This window comes from Lutra lutra, chromosome 1 (assembly GCF_902655055.1).
Source record: "Lutra lutra chromosome 1, mLutLut1.2, whole genome shotgun sequence".
NCBI lineage: Eukaryota > Metazoa > Chordata > Mammalia > Carnivora > Mustelidae > Lutra > Lutra lutra.
The window spans coordinates 121,078,202-121,098,388 of record NC_062278.1 but is presented as its reverse complement, the minus strand read 5'-3'; the positions used below and the strand labels follow the sequence as shown (position 1 = coordinate 121,098,388).

The 20,187-nt window shown below is 46.1% G+C and overlaps 1 protein-coding gene across 4 annotated transcripts in view; it reads right to left on the bottom strand.

Annotated features, from left to right (window-relative positions):
* Positions 1-625: 625 nt before the first annotated feature.
* The window catches only part of HEG1 (heart development protein with EGF like domains 1), a 90,589-nt gene continuing 71,027 nt past the window's right edge, over positions 626-20,187 (bottom strand). For all 4 annotated transcript variants that reach the window (XM_047734841.1, XM_047734834.1, XM_047734851.1 and 1 more), the window contains 3 exons: positions 12,324-12,411; positions 8,419-8,593; positions 626-5,893 (listed from right to left, as the gene is read on the bottom strand). In XM_047734841.1, the coding sequence (XP_047590797.1) occupies positions 5,744-5,893; positions 8,419-8,593; positions 12,324-12,411 (413 nt within the window). In that variant the 3' untranslated portion in view covers positions 626-5,743. The remainder of the gene's footprint in view (positions 5,894-8,418; positions 8,594-12,323; positions 12,412-20,187) is intronic.

The following is a 20,187-nucleotide window of genomic DNA, read 5'->3' as shown; positions in this document are numbered from 1 at the left end:
GGTCTGCTGTCTTCATCTTCCATGGATTCTCCTGGCCATGGAGCACAGACATGCTTGCTTCCTGCCCCTTCCCGTTCAAGATGTGAAAAGGTGGACTGGGATGGTTGCAGGGGAGGCATTCAGGAGGAAATATTGAACATCTGAACTGGTTATCTATTCTCCAATCCATAGAAAGGAAAGCAAACACCAGCAGGTGTTATACACCTGAGTAAGGCTTTTTTATCATTTAGGTCATTGTGTCCATCCATCCATCCATCATCAAAAGTGCATTTCCTCGGGGCGCCTGGGTGGCTCAGTGGGTTAAGCCGCTGCCTTCGGCTCAGGTCATGATCCCAGGTCCTGGGTTCAAGCCCCACATCGGGCTTTCTGCTCAGTGGGGAGCCTGCTTCCTCCTCTTTCTCTGCCTACCTCTCTGCCTACTTGTGATTTCTCTCTGTCAAATAAATAAATAAAATCTTTAAAAAAAAAAAAAGTGCATTTCCTCACTGAGCTGGGTACTGAGGATCCAGAAATAACTTAGTCCCTATGTTTGCCACACAAGAGTTTCCCAAAGAGTTCCATTGTTAACTTGTGAAAGGTAACCTGCTACCCTCTGTTTGCTTGTTATTATGAGAAAAACGCACAGTGAAAATGATATTCATTTTATTGCATCATTTACTGACTAGAACGCCAGACTTAAAGTAGATATAAGTATAAAAATAACCAGATTCTTACAAATAATACTTTGCTGCTACAGTACTGAATAATTAGTGGAGGTGGCAATTATAATACAACTTTAAATAACATTCTCATAATGGTTTTAACACAATCGACCAGGGGTTTAAGGTTTAAAGGTTTGCAAAAAGAAATTCGGGACAATGTGAAAACTCAAGAAGTTCACATTCCAGCAACATGCTTCTTTTAACCATAAGTCCAACAACACAAACATTAACGAAACTCACAGCAACCCAGGATGAAAGACCTTCTGTTTTTGAAGAAACGGGCCAAGGTAATACAGAAATCTGGGTTAGTTTCCCGGATAGACTGGTTCCCTCCCACCCCTGTCTGGTCCCATCCTTCCTAGGTAAGAGCTCTGCACCTGCATTGCATGTCCTAAAAAAAACAAAAACAAAAACAAAAAACCCAAAAAACAAACAAACAAAAAACCCCCACCAGAATCTAGTAGGCAAATCCCTTGAAATGTCCTGTTAAAAAATGCGGAGGGGACAAAGCTGGTGTAAGATCTCTGTTTATAGACCTAAATTGTCCCCTTGGGTTTCACAGGCTTTTTTGTGAGCAGTTGCCAGCAAACAGGATGGATTATAACACTATGAAAAGATACTTTAGCACAACAAATTGACTGGCATTTAATACTTTGATATTTCTAGTCTTTTAACCAGTCTCCTTCTCTGGGGATTTCAGAAAAGAAAAAAAGAACACACACTCAAAGGACAACTCTACAAAACCCTATCTGTTTCCATAAATGCACACAAAAAACTCAGAAAGATGCTTGGTCAGGAAGGAGGAAATGACACGTCCCTTCTAATCCTCACAAAAGTCTTCCCATAGAAAAAATATCTCTGATGTGAAGGGCAGTTTTAAAGAAGACAGAGAATACTGAAATACTGAACTTTCCATTCTTACTGTCTCCAAACAAGTGTTCTTGTTTTGAAATCAGGGTAAGTATCTTAGAACAATGGGTCTGAACCCGACTTTGGAGCATGCTAGGCTAAACTAAGCCAGAAGAAACTAGAATGCTCGGCTTTAGCTTCTTCAGGCTAAGTTCCCAGGGTTACCAGGTATTTGGGCCCTTGGCCAGTGGGCAAGATAGCTTCATGGAGACCCCACAAAGCCACATGCGTGGTATGTCCCTCAGAGGCACTCTGGGAACATGTGAATAAATACCATCCTTCAGAAACATTTTCTTAGGCAGCCGTCCAGCCCTGCAAAGATGCTGCCCTTCTGTTTGGACCAACTTTAAGAATTACCTCTTCGAGAACTTAATAGTCACATCTTTGTTTAGAATTCCAAATGCTAGCAGCCAGCTCGATTACCCTCTCCATTCAACATACTTGGCTCTAAATGAGTTAGCTGCTTCTGAAAACAAATTTTCGTCCAAGGAAGAAGATTTGTCAGCATTTAAGACATTCAACTGAATATGTTCACGACTCTGATCACATTCTTCTCTGATCACAATATGCTTCTAATATGTGGGAGCCACAGCCTTCCCACGGATACAAGGCAAAACGGGCCTCAGCGGGCATCTAAGTCTGGCTGTGTTTGCCAGAAACCCGGGTCATCACCTCACCCTTCCTACGCCCCAAGCCACGTACCAGTACACTTCTCGCTAAACACAAGCCAGCCACTCTTAACCTCACGTGTCCAAGAAATGGATGCAATTACATGCAATGAACCCAAAAGGACTTTTTCAAAAAGGAATCAACATTATTTTTGTTTTTTGTTTTTTGTTTTTTTTTTGCATTTCATGTCATTAGTTCAGTTAATGCTTAATAATATTAAGGTTCTTCAAAAAAAAGTATATTATAAGCCCACTCTCTCCTGCCCTCTTTGACATGTAAGGTCCATTTGGATGGTGAGGTATTCACAGGAAGGCAAGGCAGGGAGAGGAGTTTGAATCCTGGCTCTCTAAGGCAAGATATTCACTCTCTCTAGAAGTTCACATGTGCAAGAAATGGACATTCATGCATGCTTCACCAGGGTGTGGTGAGACCAAGGGCCTTGCACAGAGCCGGGTCATGGTGGGAACACCAGAGATTCGGGTCACAACAGGCAGACTTCGTCAATTCTCTCCAGGGCCCTGGGCTGGCTCGTGGGGCCGAGAGGAAAAGACAGGAGAAAGAGCCCGCCCCCCAGATTAAACAAACCCACAGTAGCCAGGAGGCTGGCAGGTAACCCCCACCCCCCATCCTGCTCTGAGGCACTGCCCGGCCCTCTAGAAGTTGAAGCCTCTCATGAGCAGTGAAGTGTCCCTTTTCCCTTCCACCTTCCCCTAGCTGTGGGGCCCCAACGAGGCAGGACCGTGGCATTTCTATGGGCACGAATCGTACATTCCAGGTGCAGGGGAAGGCATGGAGCACCCATGCTGGAGCTGAGGGCTTCTGCTCCCCAGGGGCACACCCTACCCTGTCTCTCCAGTCCAGAGGCTGCTGCTGTCCCACTGCTTGTTTGTCCTCTCCCCAGGCAGATGTGCAGCCGGCCTCCCTTCCTCATTCAGGGTGGGCAGCCAACGTGTAACCGGGGAGCAGTCATGCTGGTTTTCATGCCTTGTTAGACCCTTGTGCTCTTGAGACAGCCCCTCCCCAACCCCACAGCCTCCTAGCAAGGAGATACCTTTGAACCTCACATTGTTGGAGGCCTCCTTTTTTCACAGTAAAAGAAAAACAACATTCTTAGTCCACTTTACACACACCAAACCTACTCACAAGAAAGCACTCTTGGAACTCACAGGACACTCTTCTGGACATCAGCATTCTTAAGAATGCTTTTGGGACAAAACACCTAACTTTGTGTAGCTTATAGCTTCTGGTCCTGACACAGGAGATGATCTGTCAGCTGAGACAGCATCAGACACCTTTAGCTGAGAATGCCTGGGAACCCCCCCCCCCACACCCCACCATGCCTCTGGGTTCTGGGGATAAGCAAGGATCTGCATCAAGAGCCAGGAAGCAAGGTCACCTCACCAGGGAGGCAAGTCTGTTGGCCCAGGTGAGCAGAGGGCAGGAGCTCGGAGCTCTCCAGTTAGATGTGAGACCAGGGGGCATGAAGGCCCTTTGGTTCCCCAGAAAGAGGCAAGACCCAGAGATTTCAGAAAGGTGATGCCCTGAAATTTGAAGCTGGCATCTGCTGACGACAAGAGAATTTGTATCTCAGGAGATGAGTCCAATGTAATGACTAAAAAGCGTCACACCTGACTTGTGTTCCTGCTGCCAGCAGGGTGATGGTGGCTTGTGGAGACCAGGGGACACAAAAGTTGACACTTAGAACGCTAAGGGTGAGGATTACAGAACAGTAAGGGTGAGATAGACTCTGAAGAGATGAGCGAACTCTGAAGAAACAACCATGCCCAGGACAGAACTGTCCCCAAAGGCTAGACCGCTTCCAGAAATGTAGCTCCTGAGCTCCAGGCTTCAGGGTGGGAACACTTCTCTGACCACTGTGTTCTCCTTACTTCATCCCAAACCAGGATGTGTCAAAAGCACATGGCGGGAATAATCGCAGTTCCACAAGGAGCAGGTAAAGACACCGCGCCCTGGGGGTGCCCCTCCCCCCAGAGGACCCAAGTCACAGGCATAATAAATAAGACACGCGGCACTTCCTTCCCAAAGGCAAACTCTCAACGCCTAAACTGGCCGGAAGTCTTTAGTTCTCCGACGCTGACTGAAACTACCATGTTTCTGGAGGGAACTCCGCAGTAGTATAAAGAGGGACGAATTACTGCACGAGAAAAAATAAGTTATTTCTTCAGTGAAAAAACAGCTTTGAGCCCTTAGTTGAAAGAGGACACTGAGTTTGTGGGCAAGATCCCGGATAGGGTCACAGAAGCCGCCCCAGAAGGGAAGCAGACTCACGGATGTGTGGCTCCATCCCAGCTCCTGGGTCTTCCTCAGGAACCCACACAGGCTTCCCAAAGCACGAGGGTTTCAGGAAGTGGACCGTGCCGGGTCAGTCCAGTCCTCCGGCCACATCCGGGTGCTTCTCCCTCAGTGGCGGAATTCCCGCTCAAGCCCAGTCTGCATTTCTACTGCACAAACATAACAGCTTCGGCCTCCGCGGCGGGAGGACAGAGTCCTGAGTCCCGCGCCCACACCGGGCGCTGCCCTCAGAAAAGAGAAGCCCCCCCCCCCCCCCGCTCCACCCTGGCCCTGGGCTCTGCGACTCTCTGGGCCTCCTCCCCACAGCGCCCCGCCTCACTACCGGCAGCAGGAGGCCTCTAATTAAAAGCAAATGCAACTTGTCTTGCCCTGATGCAGACTTGTTTGAAAAAGGGAGGATTAACTGCGGAGGGAAAAAAGAAATAATCTTAAATAAATGTCACCTTGACTACAAAATGGAGTGTGTGCTATGCCTCGCACAGTTCAGTTCCTCATTTTGAGGGTTGGGATGGAAACTGCAGAAGACCTAGAACCTACTAAAAATACTGTCTGCTCACCTGCAGCATCTCCAAACCTTAGTGGTATGTTCATCCGTGGTTTAGCATGTAGATACTGGGCAGGGGAACCATGAAAGAGCCTGTACTTTGCAGTAAATTAATCACCAGATGGAGGCCTATGGGAGCGTCTGAGGAAAAGAGGCCTTCTTTTTGGAACAGTCTTGGAAAAAATCCAAAAGGAGACCTCCCTATCCAATTGACTAAAGTGCAAACTAAGGAAAGACTGGGTCCTGGCGAAGGTGCCTGAAGACATGCCCTGGTTAAGAGTCAACCCGTGGCCCATGACCCATGGCCGGTGGCCCCGAGGTGGCTGCCTCATTTGGGGACACCCGGGACTGGCCCCTGTTCATGTTCACAGTAAGGCAAAGGTGCCCAAGGAGCAGCCCTCAGTTCCACGTCCCGGATCTGTCTGTCCCCTTCCCCTGTGGTCACGCCCCTCACGCCTGTCCTGCTGCTTTCTGCTTGCCACAGGAGTGTGGCTCCATGAGTCCTGGGAGCAGCCCGTGAGCACGCTGGCCCCCCTGGTGCAGTCCTCTGAGTGTGGAGGGCCCACAACTTGCTCAGAGTGCTGGGCCGTCTGTCTCTCTTCCGCCCTTAGAAGTAGTCTCTTCTCCTGCTCTCATCACTGATGAAAGATGGGTTATACTGTCCAGGGAAAATGCACGAGTGCCGTGACCCCGGCAGTCCAGTGTATGCCGGGTAGAGTCCATTGCGTTCAAGTTCAGGATTTCTTACGCTTGTGGGCTGGTGGCCAGAGAGAAGAGAAGAGAAGTGCATTTATTATACATGGATTTAAATTTAATGTGTTTTTTTTTCCCTTTGGAAAAAAAAAAGAGAAGAAAAAAGAACGCTATGTTTTAATAAACCCAAGAGGGAGGCAGCTAACTCTAGTGGAGCAGGGTCTGACCTAGAAGTCAGGACCTCCCAGGCCCTCTCTTTGTGGAGCCTGGCATCCCTTTTTCAAAGGCGATTTTCAAAGGCATCCATATTTTCAAAGGAGATTTTAAAAAAGTGGAGCCTGGCATCCCTTTTTTTTCCCATCCCTTTTTTTCCATTTAAAAAAGTGGAGCCTGGGCGCCTGGGTGGTTCAGTCGGTTGAGCGGCTGCCTTCAGCTCAGGTCATGATCCCGGACTTCCAGGATCAAGTCCTGCATCGGGCTCCTGGCTCCTTGGGGAGTCTGCTTCTCCCTCTGACCTTCTCCTCTCTCATGCTCTCTCTCATTCATTCTCTCTCAAATAAATAAATAAAATCTTAAAAAAAAAAAAAGTGGAGCCTGGCATCCCTTTTTCAAAGGCATCCATATTTTCAAAGGAGATTTAAAAAAGTGATCAAGGGCAGCCCGGCAATTTTAGACCAATATAGGAAAAGACCTGGGCTAATTATCCTAATTATCATAAAGATTCATTATTACCTGATTATCATCTTGACATTTAAAAAAAGTGTCTTTCTTGCAGAGCACAGCACTAAGGTCCCTGCCACAAACAGGGAACTGACTTTTGCAAGGTCATAGGACTGCCTATTAAAGGTGGAGTCAGGACGCCAGAGTGGGAGGCCATCAGCAACAGGCAGCCGTCTCTGACCAGATCCCAGCCGAGGCCATGGCTCCCTAGCTGACGTGCAAAAGCAGCTCACAGGGAAACGACACAGCTACTTTGAGGAGGCCCTCAATGAGGCCCACCGGGAGAAAATGCTTGCCTGGCAGAAAGAAAACACTAGAGACAGCATATAATGAACATGGATCCTAGGAGTGCCCGAGGTACACCTGAGGCCACTGTGAGAGACAGCCTTCTCACTCAGGGGACAGCTTCATACCATAAGCGTAGTCTCTACGGACTGCTCAGCCCATTTCTGAAAGGAAGATGGGGCTGGTTTAAGTTCTTGATTATTTCTACTTCCGGCAACTCTTGCGCTAACTCCATGGAAACACACCGGGGTTGGTCCTCTGGTGCCCTGGGTCTGTTTGTCCCTATGCGATTTCGCCAGGCACGGGGGAAGAGTCCCTGGCAAACGGTGTGAGGGTGCAGGCACACCTGCTCGGGCTGCAGACAGCTGTAGACACCTGGCTGCCGTGAGAGGAACAGGGCTTCCCACATGGAGAACACAGCCAAGCACTTGTGAGGAAACATTAACACTTAACCCCAGCTCGAAGTTTGTGTCTGCATCTGTCTTTTCCCTTATTTCTTCTTCTTCTTCTTCTTTTTTTTTTTTAAAGATTTTATTCACATATTTGACAGAGAGAGATTGCAAGTAGGCAGAGAGGCGGGCAGACGGAGGAGGAAGCAGGCTCCCTGCTTAGCAGAGAGCCCGATGTAGGGCTTCATCCCAGGACCCTGAGATGATGACCTGAGCCGAAGGCAGAGGCTTAACCCACTGAGCCACCCAGGTGCCCTCTTACTTCTTCTTGTTCTTCCCCCAGTTTCAAGTTTTCCAAAGGGTCCAATGGAAACAACAGCTTCCTTAGCATGAACCTCTCCCATCCAAAGTCTGAACCCTCAGGGTTCATCCCCATAGCAACTAGAGGGGTTGTAACTTCTGTCACAGCGCTGTTAAGTCCCCACAGGGCAAGGTTCCACATTTATTGCTACCTCAAAGAGGTCCACGTGGAATGAGAAGTCACCTACGTCTGTTTACTTTCCAGCTCAGACAGCCCCATTTGTGTTTGCCACGTTACGTGAAATGAAACGGGCAGGGCACAGGTTATCCGAGGTGGGACAGAAGGAGCCAGAGCTTCCGGGGGTCTACCGTCTTCCCAGATGATGCTGTCTAGGGCTGGATGGGGCCCACTGTTGAAGACCCACTGAGTGAACATCTCCTAAAACTCTGAGAAGTGCTGCTGGGGAGGCCACTGGAGTGTTCTCTGGAGTGTTCCCAATCCCACAAGCACAGGAGGAAAAGTGGGGCAGACAAGGGATGAAAATGTGAGGGCCACAGCCTAAATACAACAAATTCTTTCTGCTAACTTTCAGTTTCCAATCTTATAACTCAAAAGCAAATTTGGTCCCAGGAAGGGTTATCGCTACAATCCCATAAAAGTAATGAGCTCGGTCAGGGGAAGTAGCCTTCATGATCTTGATGTCAAAACTAACAAACACCATGCAAACAGATCGTAAGTGAGTTGTATATTAAATTATATAAATAAGAGGCCCAGGCCACCATTCTCTTTAACCCTTAAGCAGCTGAAGTTATCTTTGTTTTACCACAAAACACAATCCCTGTACTTCCCAGAGGGGATCAGAGCCTGACCTGTCCCAGGCACAGAGATACGCACCGAGTAATACACATCCGTCATCTGGAGGAGATTTTTGGTACTTCCGTTCTCGTGCATTTCAATAGCTTCTCGGCCCCATTCTTGTGAGCGGGGGTTTTTGGGGTACTCAGCATATGGGGACATTTGGAAATCTCCACTTTTGAAGATGAGTTTGCTTATGTCATTTTTACTCTTTCTGTGGAATGGAAAATAGTTGATGATTTAAATGAACAAGTTCTGTAAAGAAATATCTATGAAAGCATGTTTTTATTATTTTAGAAGGTAGTTTGGACGGAAAGCTACCATTACATTCTTTTATAAATGCCCACTGAAGAAATGGCATTATTGTTGTATTTTGCCTAAAACAAATAAAAAGGCAATTAGATGCAAAAAAAAAAAATAGCAAAAGATCTTCCAACTGGAAGGGACAGGTTACCATGGACAGAGGATGAACAGCTATCTATAGTGAAGCAGTCTCCTCCAGGGGACCGAGGTCACTGCATCTTGGGGGCAGTCAGGGAAATCAGAGTCATGAATTCCCAGAATGCTGGAGCCAAAGGGTCTTTAGGATTCTTTAATCCTATGGTTCTAAACCTGCCTGAGGATCAGGATATACATGGAAATTTGTAGGTTTCACCAAAATTTACTAAGAGATGGGCTCTGGGGACGGGACAGCTCTGGCTTTGTGAAAAAATAAGACTTGTTGTTCCCTAGGTCACGTTTTGCTACTAATGAAGCTGGGATAAGGTGCAGGCCTCCTGCCGTACCAGCCAGGGCCCTTTTACCCCATGAAGCTACTCCACTGACCATAAAACCAGGCTCTCTCATTTGCAAAAATGCCCATCTGTTTATATTAGCTTCACACATTCTCATTTCAGCAGGTCAGGGAAAGCCCAGGACAAGCTCCCCTACTTGTGAGGGTTCCCTGGCTGGAAATGGTGGAAATATGTGTGATGTACCTATGGAATGGGCCTAGGAGCAGACATTTTTTGTTATATTTGCCCTGGATAAAGTAATCTGAAGTTTCTTCCTTCTTACCTCCCTTCACTATAAATAAACTTTCTGGGAAGGCACAAAATGACTCAGGGTCATAAAACCAAATGTCCCGCATGTGGCTTAGGCGTTGTTCCTTCTTGCAAGTTCAAGAACAGATCTGCCACTGTGTTGCTCCCTGGAGGGTGGGGCCTCCGGTTTCAAACAATGACCTAGTAATTCATGACTACCTTCCCTTTTGCCAAAGCCCATAGACACTGGCTCCTTCTCTAGGTGGTCACACTACCTGGTTCTCCGATACTTAGCAAATAGGAGGCTTACTTCCTCTTGAGGTTTAATCCCTCTAGTTTCTGGTCTCTTACCCAGGATTTTATTTCCACTCATAGTTTGTCTTTGATGATGGGTGGCAACTTGGCAAATGTTAGGCAAACACGGTACCATGAGGTGTGGGTTCCCAGAAAGGCAGTTAGGGCAAACTGCTCTCTGCAGCCTTGCTGAAAGTGAAAGATATCTTATGGTGTCCTTCCTATCAATGGTCGAAAAGATAACTTGCTATTTTGGTAGGTTCCCACCATCTGTTATGTCAGAAAAATTCCTGCCATTTATACTCATCTAAATCAAAGGTCAGAGTTTTCCATTATCTGACTAGATAATCACCCACAGAAGGGATCAACTCCTTCCTTTCTCCTCCTTTCCCAGCAGACACCCACTGCACTGGCTTCCAAAAAGCCCAGAGCCCAGCATGCTGCTGAGTGCGAGCTCACCCTATGTGCCAACTCCCGTTTGCTTACTGGTGAAATAGCTCTGCTAACCCTTCACCTTTGTTTGCTTCTAAATTTGCCCATTTGAAGTATGTAAGCCAATGGTTTGAGTATATTCAGATGTGTGTGACCATCACCACAATCAATGTTTACAACAGTTGTGTCACCCTAAAAAGAAGCCTCTTACCCTTTACTCCCCAGTTCGCACCCCTCACTCGCCAGCCCCAGGAAACCACTAATCTACCTCTCTGTCTGTGAGATTTGCCTATTTTGGAGAGTTCATAGAGATGGAATCATACAAGAGGTGGTCTTTTGTGCATGTTTCGGTACATATTCACTTCCCAGGGTATGGACATCAGAGAGCAGGTGCTGGGTGTAAGGGCCTATTTAGCCAGAGCGATGCCATCCGGTTAAACAGTGATTTTGTTTATGCAATAAAACTTAAACTGAACTTGCCCTCCCCCACCAGGGGAGCTTACTTAACAGAGCCCAAATACAAGGGCGGTTCAGGTCAGGTGGAGATAACGGGCCCGAATGCAGGGATGAGTCAGGTCAGGGGGAGGTATCCATAATGGGGGCGCATACTGTCTCCCTAGCTACCAAGGAGTGTGGGCCCCACCCTTTGGGCGCCTTTTGGGTGCCAATTCTGACCAAGGTGATAGGCTAGTTCAAATAGCTACTGTAGGGCGCCTGGGTGGCTCAGTGGGTTAAGCCGCTGCCTTCGGCTCAGGTCATGATCTCAGGGTCCTGGGATCGAGTCCCGCATCGGGTTCTCTGCTCGGCAGAGATCCTGCTTCCCTCTACTCTCTCTCTCTGCCTGCCTCTCCATCTGCTTGTGATCTCTCTCTGTCAAATAAATAAATAAAAATCTAAAAAAAAAAAAATAGCTACTGGGGCGCCTGGGTGGCTCAGTGAGTTAAAGCCTCTGCCTTCGGCTCAGGTCATGATCCCAGGGTTCTGGGATCGAGCCCCACATCAGGCTCTCTGCTCAGCAGGGAGCCTGAAAAAAAAAAAAAAAAAAAGCTACTGTAGGGTAAATTGTAATTCAATTGGCCACCTGTGTGTGGCCGGGCCCAACCACATGGCCTTTGCTCTATAAAAGTTAGTCTGTAAGGCAGGGAGGGGTCTCCCTCTCTGTAAGGGGCAGCCGGACCGGTCGGTTTGACAGTTGGTTTGATTCCTGATGCTTGGCGTGAAATAAAGCTTTGCTCGACCTTCGCTTTGTATCAGTCTCGCTCCTTTAATCATGGACCCATTATTGGGGGATCCAACACCGGGTCACAGGCGGACAAGGTGTTTACCTTCCCAAGGAGCTGACAGACTCCTTCAGAGGGGCTGCACCATTTTGTGTTTCTGCCAACAGAGCAGGAGTGTTCCAATTCTTCCACAGCCTCACCAATGCTTGCCGTTTTCTTGTTTTTTAGTTTTTATTTTTCATTTAAATTCAATTAATTAACATATAATGTATTATTGGTTTCAGAGGTAGAAGTCCATGATTCATCAGTCTTATATAACAGCCAGTGCTCATTATAGCCTGTGCCCTCCTTAATGCCCATGACCTAGTTACCCCATCCTCCCACCCCCCCCTCTTGGTTTTTAAATGGGCATCTTAGTGGGTGTGGAGTGATGTCTCCTGGCAATTTTGTTTGTATTTCACTGATGGCTAATGATGCGGAGCATCATTTCATGTGCCTCCTGGCCATTTGTTCATCTCCTTTGGTGAAATGCCTATTGAAGTGTTTTGCCCATTTTTAAGTGAAGTCGCCTTTTTATTATTGAGTTTTAAGAATTCTTTCTATATTCTAGACATAAGTCCCTTATTAGACATATGATTTTCAAACCCTTTCTCCTGTTCCCTAGGTTGTGTTTTCACTTTCCTGATAGGGTTCTTTGAAGCACAGACGTTTTTAAATTTTGATGACATCCAATCTATCACTTTTTTATTGCTTGTGCTTAGGGATATTCTTTTTTTTAGTAAAGGAAACAGAGTCCCATTTGCTGTCCTTTCTCAATGGCACTATGTATCATGAATTTTCCTTTCTCCTTTTTTGAATGGTTCCGTTATACAGGATGATTTAATACTGTAAAGCACCCCAAACATTCTTTAAAATCTACACAGACTATTGCTTAGCAGAGGCAAAGAGAATAAGAATGTGAACTCCTGGCACTCACCGGCAGCAGGTAACAATCAGCGCGATGCCGAGAATCAGAAGAAGCCCACCTCCTGCTGCGGCAATCACCACGGTGATCAGCTGATAAGCTAAACAAAGGTTAAAAAGGAGAAAAGTAGACAGGTAAGACGTAATGAATAAATAAATGAATACAAAAGAAGAGTAGCCCTCTGTGCCCCACAGCTAAGACCTTGCCTCTTCTGATGACCTCCACCTTTCATGGGGTGGGGGCAGGCAGGGCTCCTCAATGCTAGCTCTGGCATTTGCTCTGTTGGAGGATGGCAGGATATCCACCCAAAATAGTCCTCTTTAGCATGCTTATTATTTTGAACTATTTATTTTTTTAAAGATTTTATTTATTTATTTGACAGAGATCACAGGTAGGCAGAGAGGCAGGCAGAGAGAGGGGGGGAAGCAGGCTCCCCACTGAGCAGAGAGTCCGACGTGGGGTGGATCCCAGGACCCTGAGATCATGACCAGAGCCGAAGGCAGAGGCTTAACTCACTGAGCCACCCAGGCACCCCTTGTACTGTTTATTTTTGAGAAACTGGGACTCAGGAGAAGCTCTGAAAACAGCAGGAGTAACCCCTTTATAAGGGAGATTTACATTAGAAAAGGCCCCCCCCCCCCCGCACCAGAAGACAGCTCAGAGTTCACCTTTTTACCTGAGAGCCTGATGTTGGGGCTGGGCAGCCTTTGTTTACCAAACAGTTCCTCCTCTCACTTTTCCCAGGTGGCTTCCCACCCCTGCCCTTGGCAGCCCGGACACCTAGCCCTTTCCTTAACTCTGAAGGGCGCGGAAGCCTCAAATATCCAGCTGCCTTTGAGTCTCGTATCTTTGTGGGGCTCCCGTGTATGCTATGTAATTAAAATTGTTTTCTTTTTCTCCTGTTACTGGGTCCTTTATTTGGGGTAGGGGTGGGGGTGGCAGTAGAGTTCTAGAAGGGTAGAGAGAAAATTATTTTTCCTCCCCTGCCTGCACTGTTTGGAGAAGACTTCTCCTTTCTTTCTTCCTTTTTTCTTTTTTAAGTGTTTTTTAAAAATTTTTATTTATTTATTTGACAGAGAGAGAGATCACAAGTAGGTAGAGAGGCAGGTGGGGGGGGGGGGGGGGGGGGAGGGAAGCAGGCTCCCTGCTGATGCGGGGCTCAATCCCAGGACCCTGAGATCATGACCTAAGCCAAGGGCAGAGGCTTAACCCACTGAGCCACCCAGGTGCCCCAAGATTTCTCCTTTCTCAGTCACTTCTAGAATAATGGGTGGAACCCAAATTCTACCTGTAGATCAGCCCCCAGGTCATGTTTACCAACGCAAGGTAAAAAGAAAAAACTAAAGGATATGGATGAAGTTTTCAAAAACTAAATCTGTTTGGTTTTAATAACCGTTCTGTCTTCTAAGATTTTATCTTTTCTATTCTTTTTTTCCCCTCACTTAAGCCGGGTACATTTTATTATGTGTAAATTATGCCTTCAGTAAAGTTGTTTTTTTATTTTTACTTATTTATTTATTTATTTAAAAAAGATTTTGTTTATTTATTTATTTGACAGAGAGAGAGATCACAAGTAGGCAGAGAGGCAGGCAGAGAGAGAGAGAGGAGGAAGCAGGCTTCCCGACGAGCAGAGAGCCCGACTCGGGGCTCGATCCCATGACCCTGAGATCATGACCAGAGCTGAAGGCAGAGGCTCAACCCACTGAGCACCCAGGTGCCCCAGTAAAGTTGTTTTTTAAAAGTAAAGTTGTTGTTTTTTTTAAAGTTATGGAGAGGGGCGCCTGGGTGGCTCAGTGGCTTAAAGCCTCTGCCTTCAGCCCAGGTCATGATCCCGGGATCCTGGGATCGAGCCCCGCATCGGGCTCTCTGCTCAGCGGGGAGCCTGCTTCCTCCTCTCTCTCTCTCTCTCTGCCTGCCTCTCTGCCTACTTGTAATCTGTCTGTCAAATAAATAAATAAATAAATCTTTTTAAAAAAAAGTTATGGAGAAAACAGAGAATCATTTCTTGGCTACTTCCCACCCTTTGGTGTTAACTGTTTTTACATTTTTTGAACTGATGGTGATATAGTAGATATAAAAATTATTTATTTAGTTTTAGGTTCTTACTTGATAAGATAAAAAGTATGGAACCCTATATTATAAGAAATATTACTGGTCAACTAAATTCAGAGTTTGAGAATCACTGCTGAACCATGCCAGGAATGAGTTGTTCCCTGAATACATACAAATTGAATTTAACCACCAGATATTAGCAGTCATATTAGTAAGCACATGCATATCATATGTAAAGAACAATATTAAAATTTTAATTAATGGCTTTATACCAGTGTATTTCTGGCAAAATGATATTTTCAATAAAGTCTACTAAGTATTCAGTTGATTTTTGTTGTGGAAATAAAATTTATTCTCAGGTTGTAGGGCACAGGATTTCAAAAAAGGGCCAATAATCAGATTTTCTATAGTAAATTATGACTGGAATTTACATGCTCTCCAGGTATTCAGGTAAAGGCACAGAACTGACAGCAAGTGGACTGTGCGATAAAAGCAAACCAACCGTTTACCTATCATTTATTTAAATAAATAACACAGGAACCTGATTATCTTGAAAAACCATCGGTATTAAGACATACAGGAAACAAAGCCGAACCATGGAATAAGGTAATTCTCTCCTTCACCTCCTGACACATGTCTTTAAGCCTCCCTTTAAACAAAATCTCTTGAATCTGTTGACATTTCTTCATCCCCACCAACACCACCCTAAACCGCCATCAACTCTTGACCCAGCAACTGTAACCACGTCCTAGCTCACCTTCCTGTGCCCCGTCTTGCCCACTCCTTTAAAAAAATAAGTCTGATTATGACATTTCTCAGCTTTAAAATCCTACACTGGCTTCCTTTGTTCCTAATGAAAGACTGAAGTCTATTCCTGCTTATCCCTCCACATGAAGTTCAAATTTTCCCACTTCCAGCAAAACAAGCAGGTGCTCATTTTAGAAGTGACCCTTGCAAGTGGCCGCAGCTGTGGCAGAATCCTCTTTGGAACAAGCAGTTTTTAGATTTTTTAAAGATTTATTTATTTACTATGGGGGGGTAGTTTGCGTAAGCAGGGGGAGGGGCAGAGGGAGAAAGAGAAGGAAGCAGACTCTCCCCTGCGTGGGGAGCTAGATGGGGCAGGGGGCAGGCGGGGGGCTGGATCTCAAGACCCTGAGATCATGACCTGAGCTGAAATCAAGAATCAGTTGCTTAACTGACTGGGCCACCCCAGGCGCCCCTGGAACAGGCTGTTTTGTCTAAAGAGAGCATAGCTGGAGTAGACCAGTGCTGCTTCTTAAACTATCTGCGGCCGAGAACCAGTCCTGACAGCCAGAAGACCTCATGTGCATCAGCATAAATTGCCAGGAGGGGATCTACTGAAATGTTCCCAGAAGTTGGCACTGCCTTGGGAAATCATGGCTAACTTCTTTCTTCTTTGTGCTTCCCTATACTTCCCAACTGTTACTCATATGCTTACACACACACACACACACACACACACACACACACACACACACACACACACACAATTTTTAAGAGCATGTTTGATGCTCTTTGGCAGTTAGATCTTATTACTGGGAACTTGAAATCATCTTATGGACAAGATAACCCAGATTTTTCTCTCAAATCTGCTATCAAGTCAGTTCATGAACAACTGATTTTTTTGAACTTAAGACTGACTTTGGGGCTGCCTGGGTGGCTCAATGGGTTAAGCCTCTGCCTTCAGCTCAGGTCATGATCTCAGGGTCCTGGGATCGAGTCCCACATCAGGCTCTCTGCTAGGCAGGGAGCCTGCTTCCTCCATTCTCGCTCTCTCTCTCTACTTGTGATCTCTCTCTGTCAAATAAATAAAATCTTTAAAAAAAAAAAAAGACTGACTGACTTTATTATGAGGCCACATAATGATCACAAGTGCATGGGATTTTGGGATACCTCGGTGGCTCTCTTGGTTAAGCATCTGCCTTCAGTTCAGGTCATGATCTCAGGGTTCTGGGATTGAGCCCTTCATGGGGATTCCCTGCTCAGTGGGGAGCCTGCTTCTCCCTCTCCCTCTGCCTCCCACTCCTGCTTATGTTCTCTCTCTCTGTGTCAAATAAATAAAATCTTAAAAAAAAACACACACACACACAAAGAAGAGCATGGGATTTGAATCAACATTAACTATAACATTTACAGTTTTGTGGGTGCTCTGAATGTTTATTTATTAGGGTGAGATGGAAGGCAGGGAATGTCATCTTAGGCTTGTCCATTCTATCCTTTCTAGTTTGAAGAGCTTCTCCAGAATGATGTACTTGGAATTCTTAGTCTTACTTTCCTTCTCGTTGACATTTGTTGATATTTCACAGTCTTTATCTTTTCTTTATTCTTTCTGTGGTTTGGTCATAGGTTGCTACTGCTGTCATTGCTGTTGGGAGCCCATTGGGGGCCTTGGTCTTTCCTATAAGCTACATCTGTTCTTGCTTATGTGCTCATTTAGGATGGAAACTACTGCTGAACTGTCTACTTAGCCAGCCCCTTCCTGGGAACATTCACTCTGTCACGTGCAGGTTATGGTGGACAGGGTTAGAGCGGGTCATGCTTGTACGTGTAGCGTCAACCCTGGCTATAGCTAACTGGTCTGGGAGTAAACACATGATCCAAGCTGGATCAGTCAGTTCCTTCCCAGGAATCTCAATTTGGTAACGAGAAAGAGAGAATGAGAGGAGAGAGCACAAGTGCCTTCTCTTTCAAAATGGCCGAACCAGCGACACACATTTGAAGCTCTCTGGTGAGTCTATTTTCAGTTACGTGGTCTGGGAAGGAGGGAAAGCCTGTACACAGACACAGCGAAGAGCGAAGATGAGAGCTGAAGATGGAGTCGTATTAATGTGTACCCTGAAAAGCAGGCCCCCAAGCTCCAGCTGCTATGGTTCCCCCACAATTCCCTGAATCTTATTCCTTCTGATGCTGGAATTTCATGACACACCTCAGGATCCTTTCCATAAACGGCCTTTTGTTGCTTCAGCTAGCGAGGCTTATTTACTCCTTAGAAGAACCTTAGCCAACTGTGACACTGATTTATAATGAGAAATATATATCTGGTCTTGTCCCTCTTCCTGGCCAAGAGCTCTTAAAACCCTTAGAGCGGCACTGGGGTGGCTCAGTCCATTAAGTGGCTGCCTCCGGCTCAGGTCATGATCCCAGGGTTCTGGGGTCCTGCCCATCATCAGGCTCCCTGCCCAGCGGGGAGCCTGCTTTTCTCTTTCCCTCTGCCTGAGGCTCTGCCTACTTGTGCTTTCTCTCTCTGTCAAACAAATAAATAAAACCTTAAAAACAAAACAAAACAAAAAACCTTTGAAATTTCCTAAGTGAAGAGAATAGAAAGGTGGGTCTTTTGCTAGATTAACGAAGTGACTTTTGGAAATCACCTGAGGCGTGGGGCGGGGGTGGGGGGTGGGGGTGGGGCGGAGCCAGAGAGAACAACCCTGTGATTAGAGGGTTGGGAACTTTCAATCCCTACTCCCTGAGCCCGGGAGAGAGGTGAGGGGTTGGAAGTTGAGTTTGCCAATGGTCAATGACCTAGTCAGTCGTGCTTATGTAATGAAGCCTTCAAAAAACCCCAAAAGGACAGAGTCCACAGAGCTTCCGGTGGGTGAACACGCAGAGAGCTAAGGGAGAGTGACTCACTGGGAGAAGCTCCACACCCCTTCTCCAGGCCTTGCCCTATGCACGTCTTCCATCTGGCTGTTCATCCTGAGTTACATCCCTTAATAAAACAGTGATCTAGTGAGTAAATGATTTACTTTCAGTTCTGTGAGCTGCTGTAGAGGGTTAATCCAAACCAACCTGGGGATGGTGGGAACCACTGATCTACAGGCGCTTGCTCAGAAGCACAGTAACAGGCACCTGGATTTCCAACTGGCATCTGATGAGGAAGGGATACAGTCTTACGGGACTGAGCCCTCACCTGTGGGATTGGACGCTATGTCCAGGTAGATCAGAAGTGTCAGAAGTGAGTTAAATTGCTTGGTAGTGTGGAAAAAACACACATCAGAAATGGTGTCAGAATTGAACCAACCAATACAAATTGTTTTAAAATCCTTGAGCCCGTTACAGAACTTTCTAAGTGGCCACATCAGCTTTATTTTATTATTACCTTTTTTTAAGATTTTACTTATTTATTTGACAGAGAGAGACACAGCGAAAGAGGGAACACAAGCAGAGGGAGTGGGAGAGGGAGAAGCAGGTTTCCTGCCTAGCAGGGAGCCCGATGTGGGGCTCGACCAGGATCCTGGGATCACAACCCGAGCCAAAGGAAGACGCCCAACCAACTGAGCCACCCAGGCGCACCTTATTATTACTTTTTAACATAGGCTCCCTGTCCAGAGTGGAGCCCAACTTGGGGCTTGAACTCACCACCCTGAGATCAAGGCCTGAGCTGAGACCGAGTGTCGGATGCTTAACCTACTAAGCCACGCACACAGCTCTCATTAGTTTTATTTTAGAATTCATTTAGTTCTCCCCATATTCCCCCTCACTGAGCTCATTAGTCATGCACAGTTAAAATTTTGCCTTTTAAATCCTTCCATTACTCTTGCATCAGCTTTCCTTTAGAATCCCTGTTCACAGCATCTGTTCCTTCTCTGTGCCTTTTGAAATGAGTCTTTCTCACACCTACAGGCCTTATGGGGCCAGGCCCAAGAGCAGACACAGAGCAGGACTCCCCTCTCCCAAGCCCTGCTTGCTTTCCATTCTGACATTGAATGAGGTCGGGCAAGACTACTTGAGATGGCTTCCAGGTGAATGAGATTTCCAGCTGATTTCTGGACAATTATCTTTTCTTTCCTCCTAAGCAGTTTAATGCTGTCATCCTGGATGTCTGTGATGAGTGATGGACTCCTGCCAACACACAGCATTTCCGCTGGTTTGAATCTTTTTGAAGCCCAGTATAACAATAGCCTGAACACACTTCCGAGATACTTCATACACCTGCCACCAGATGGTGGGATGGATGGGAAGACAATGTAGGGGATCTTTAAGTTGAATGTTCTAGTTTCATTGGAAGCTGAGGAAAAGGACTGTACATGGCGGAAAACAGGCTCTAAATCCTTTCAGGCCACGCTAGGAGGTCGGTGGGGAAGGAGTCCTGCTGAGGGGGACACAGGCCTTTGAATGGAAAGACTGCCCTACAAAAAGGCACATTGGGAACATAAAAAAGGGATGGGTAAAAATGTCTGCAGCCAAAGATAACCTAGGAAAATTATGTGAGTTCTGTAATCACAAAGTGACAAGAACCACCAAACAGAAAAATGGCTTGGAGAATGGGAATATAAAAAAAGACATTAAAAAGGTAGCAGGAGGGGAATGGTGTATCTGCGAGTAGATTCCATAATTATCAAAAGTGACCTTATAAAATGACATAAATGGAAATACTACACAGCTGACTAGACTTGAAAGCAGGCTATAAAATGGTATATTCTGTTAGAAAGATATACATATATGTCTCTGGAACGATATATAATACCAGCGCTTCTTAGGCTTTACTATGCACACAAATCTGTACTTTGATCAAATCGAGGTCTCCAGTTCAAGTCCAGATTCGGATTCTGTCAGTCTGGAGTGGAGGTGAAGCCGGCGCTGACACTTAGTGTGGACAACAGTATAGACGCCGGGGTATGAACAGTGGTGTTTAATGGGTGTGGAGACGGTAGACTGCAGTTTTCTTCCTTCAACTTAGATCTATTGCTAATTAACTGGAGTTAAAAATGAAAATGGGCATGTGTTATTTTTATGATGAGACAACCTCATTAATCTATTTTAAAGAAAGGAAAGAGGGGAAGCAAACGGAGACACAGGGGGAGAT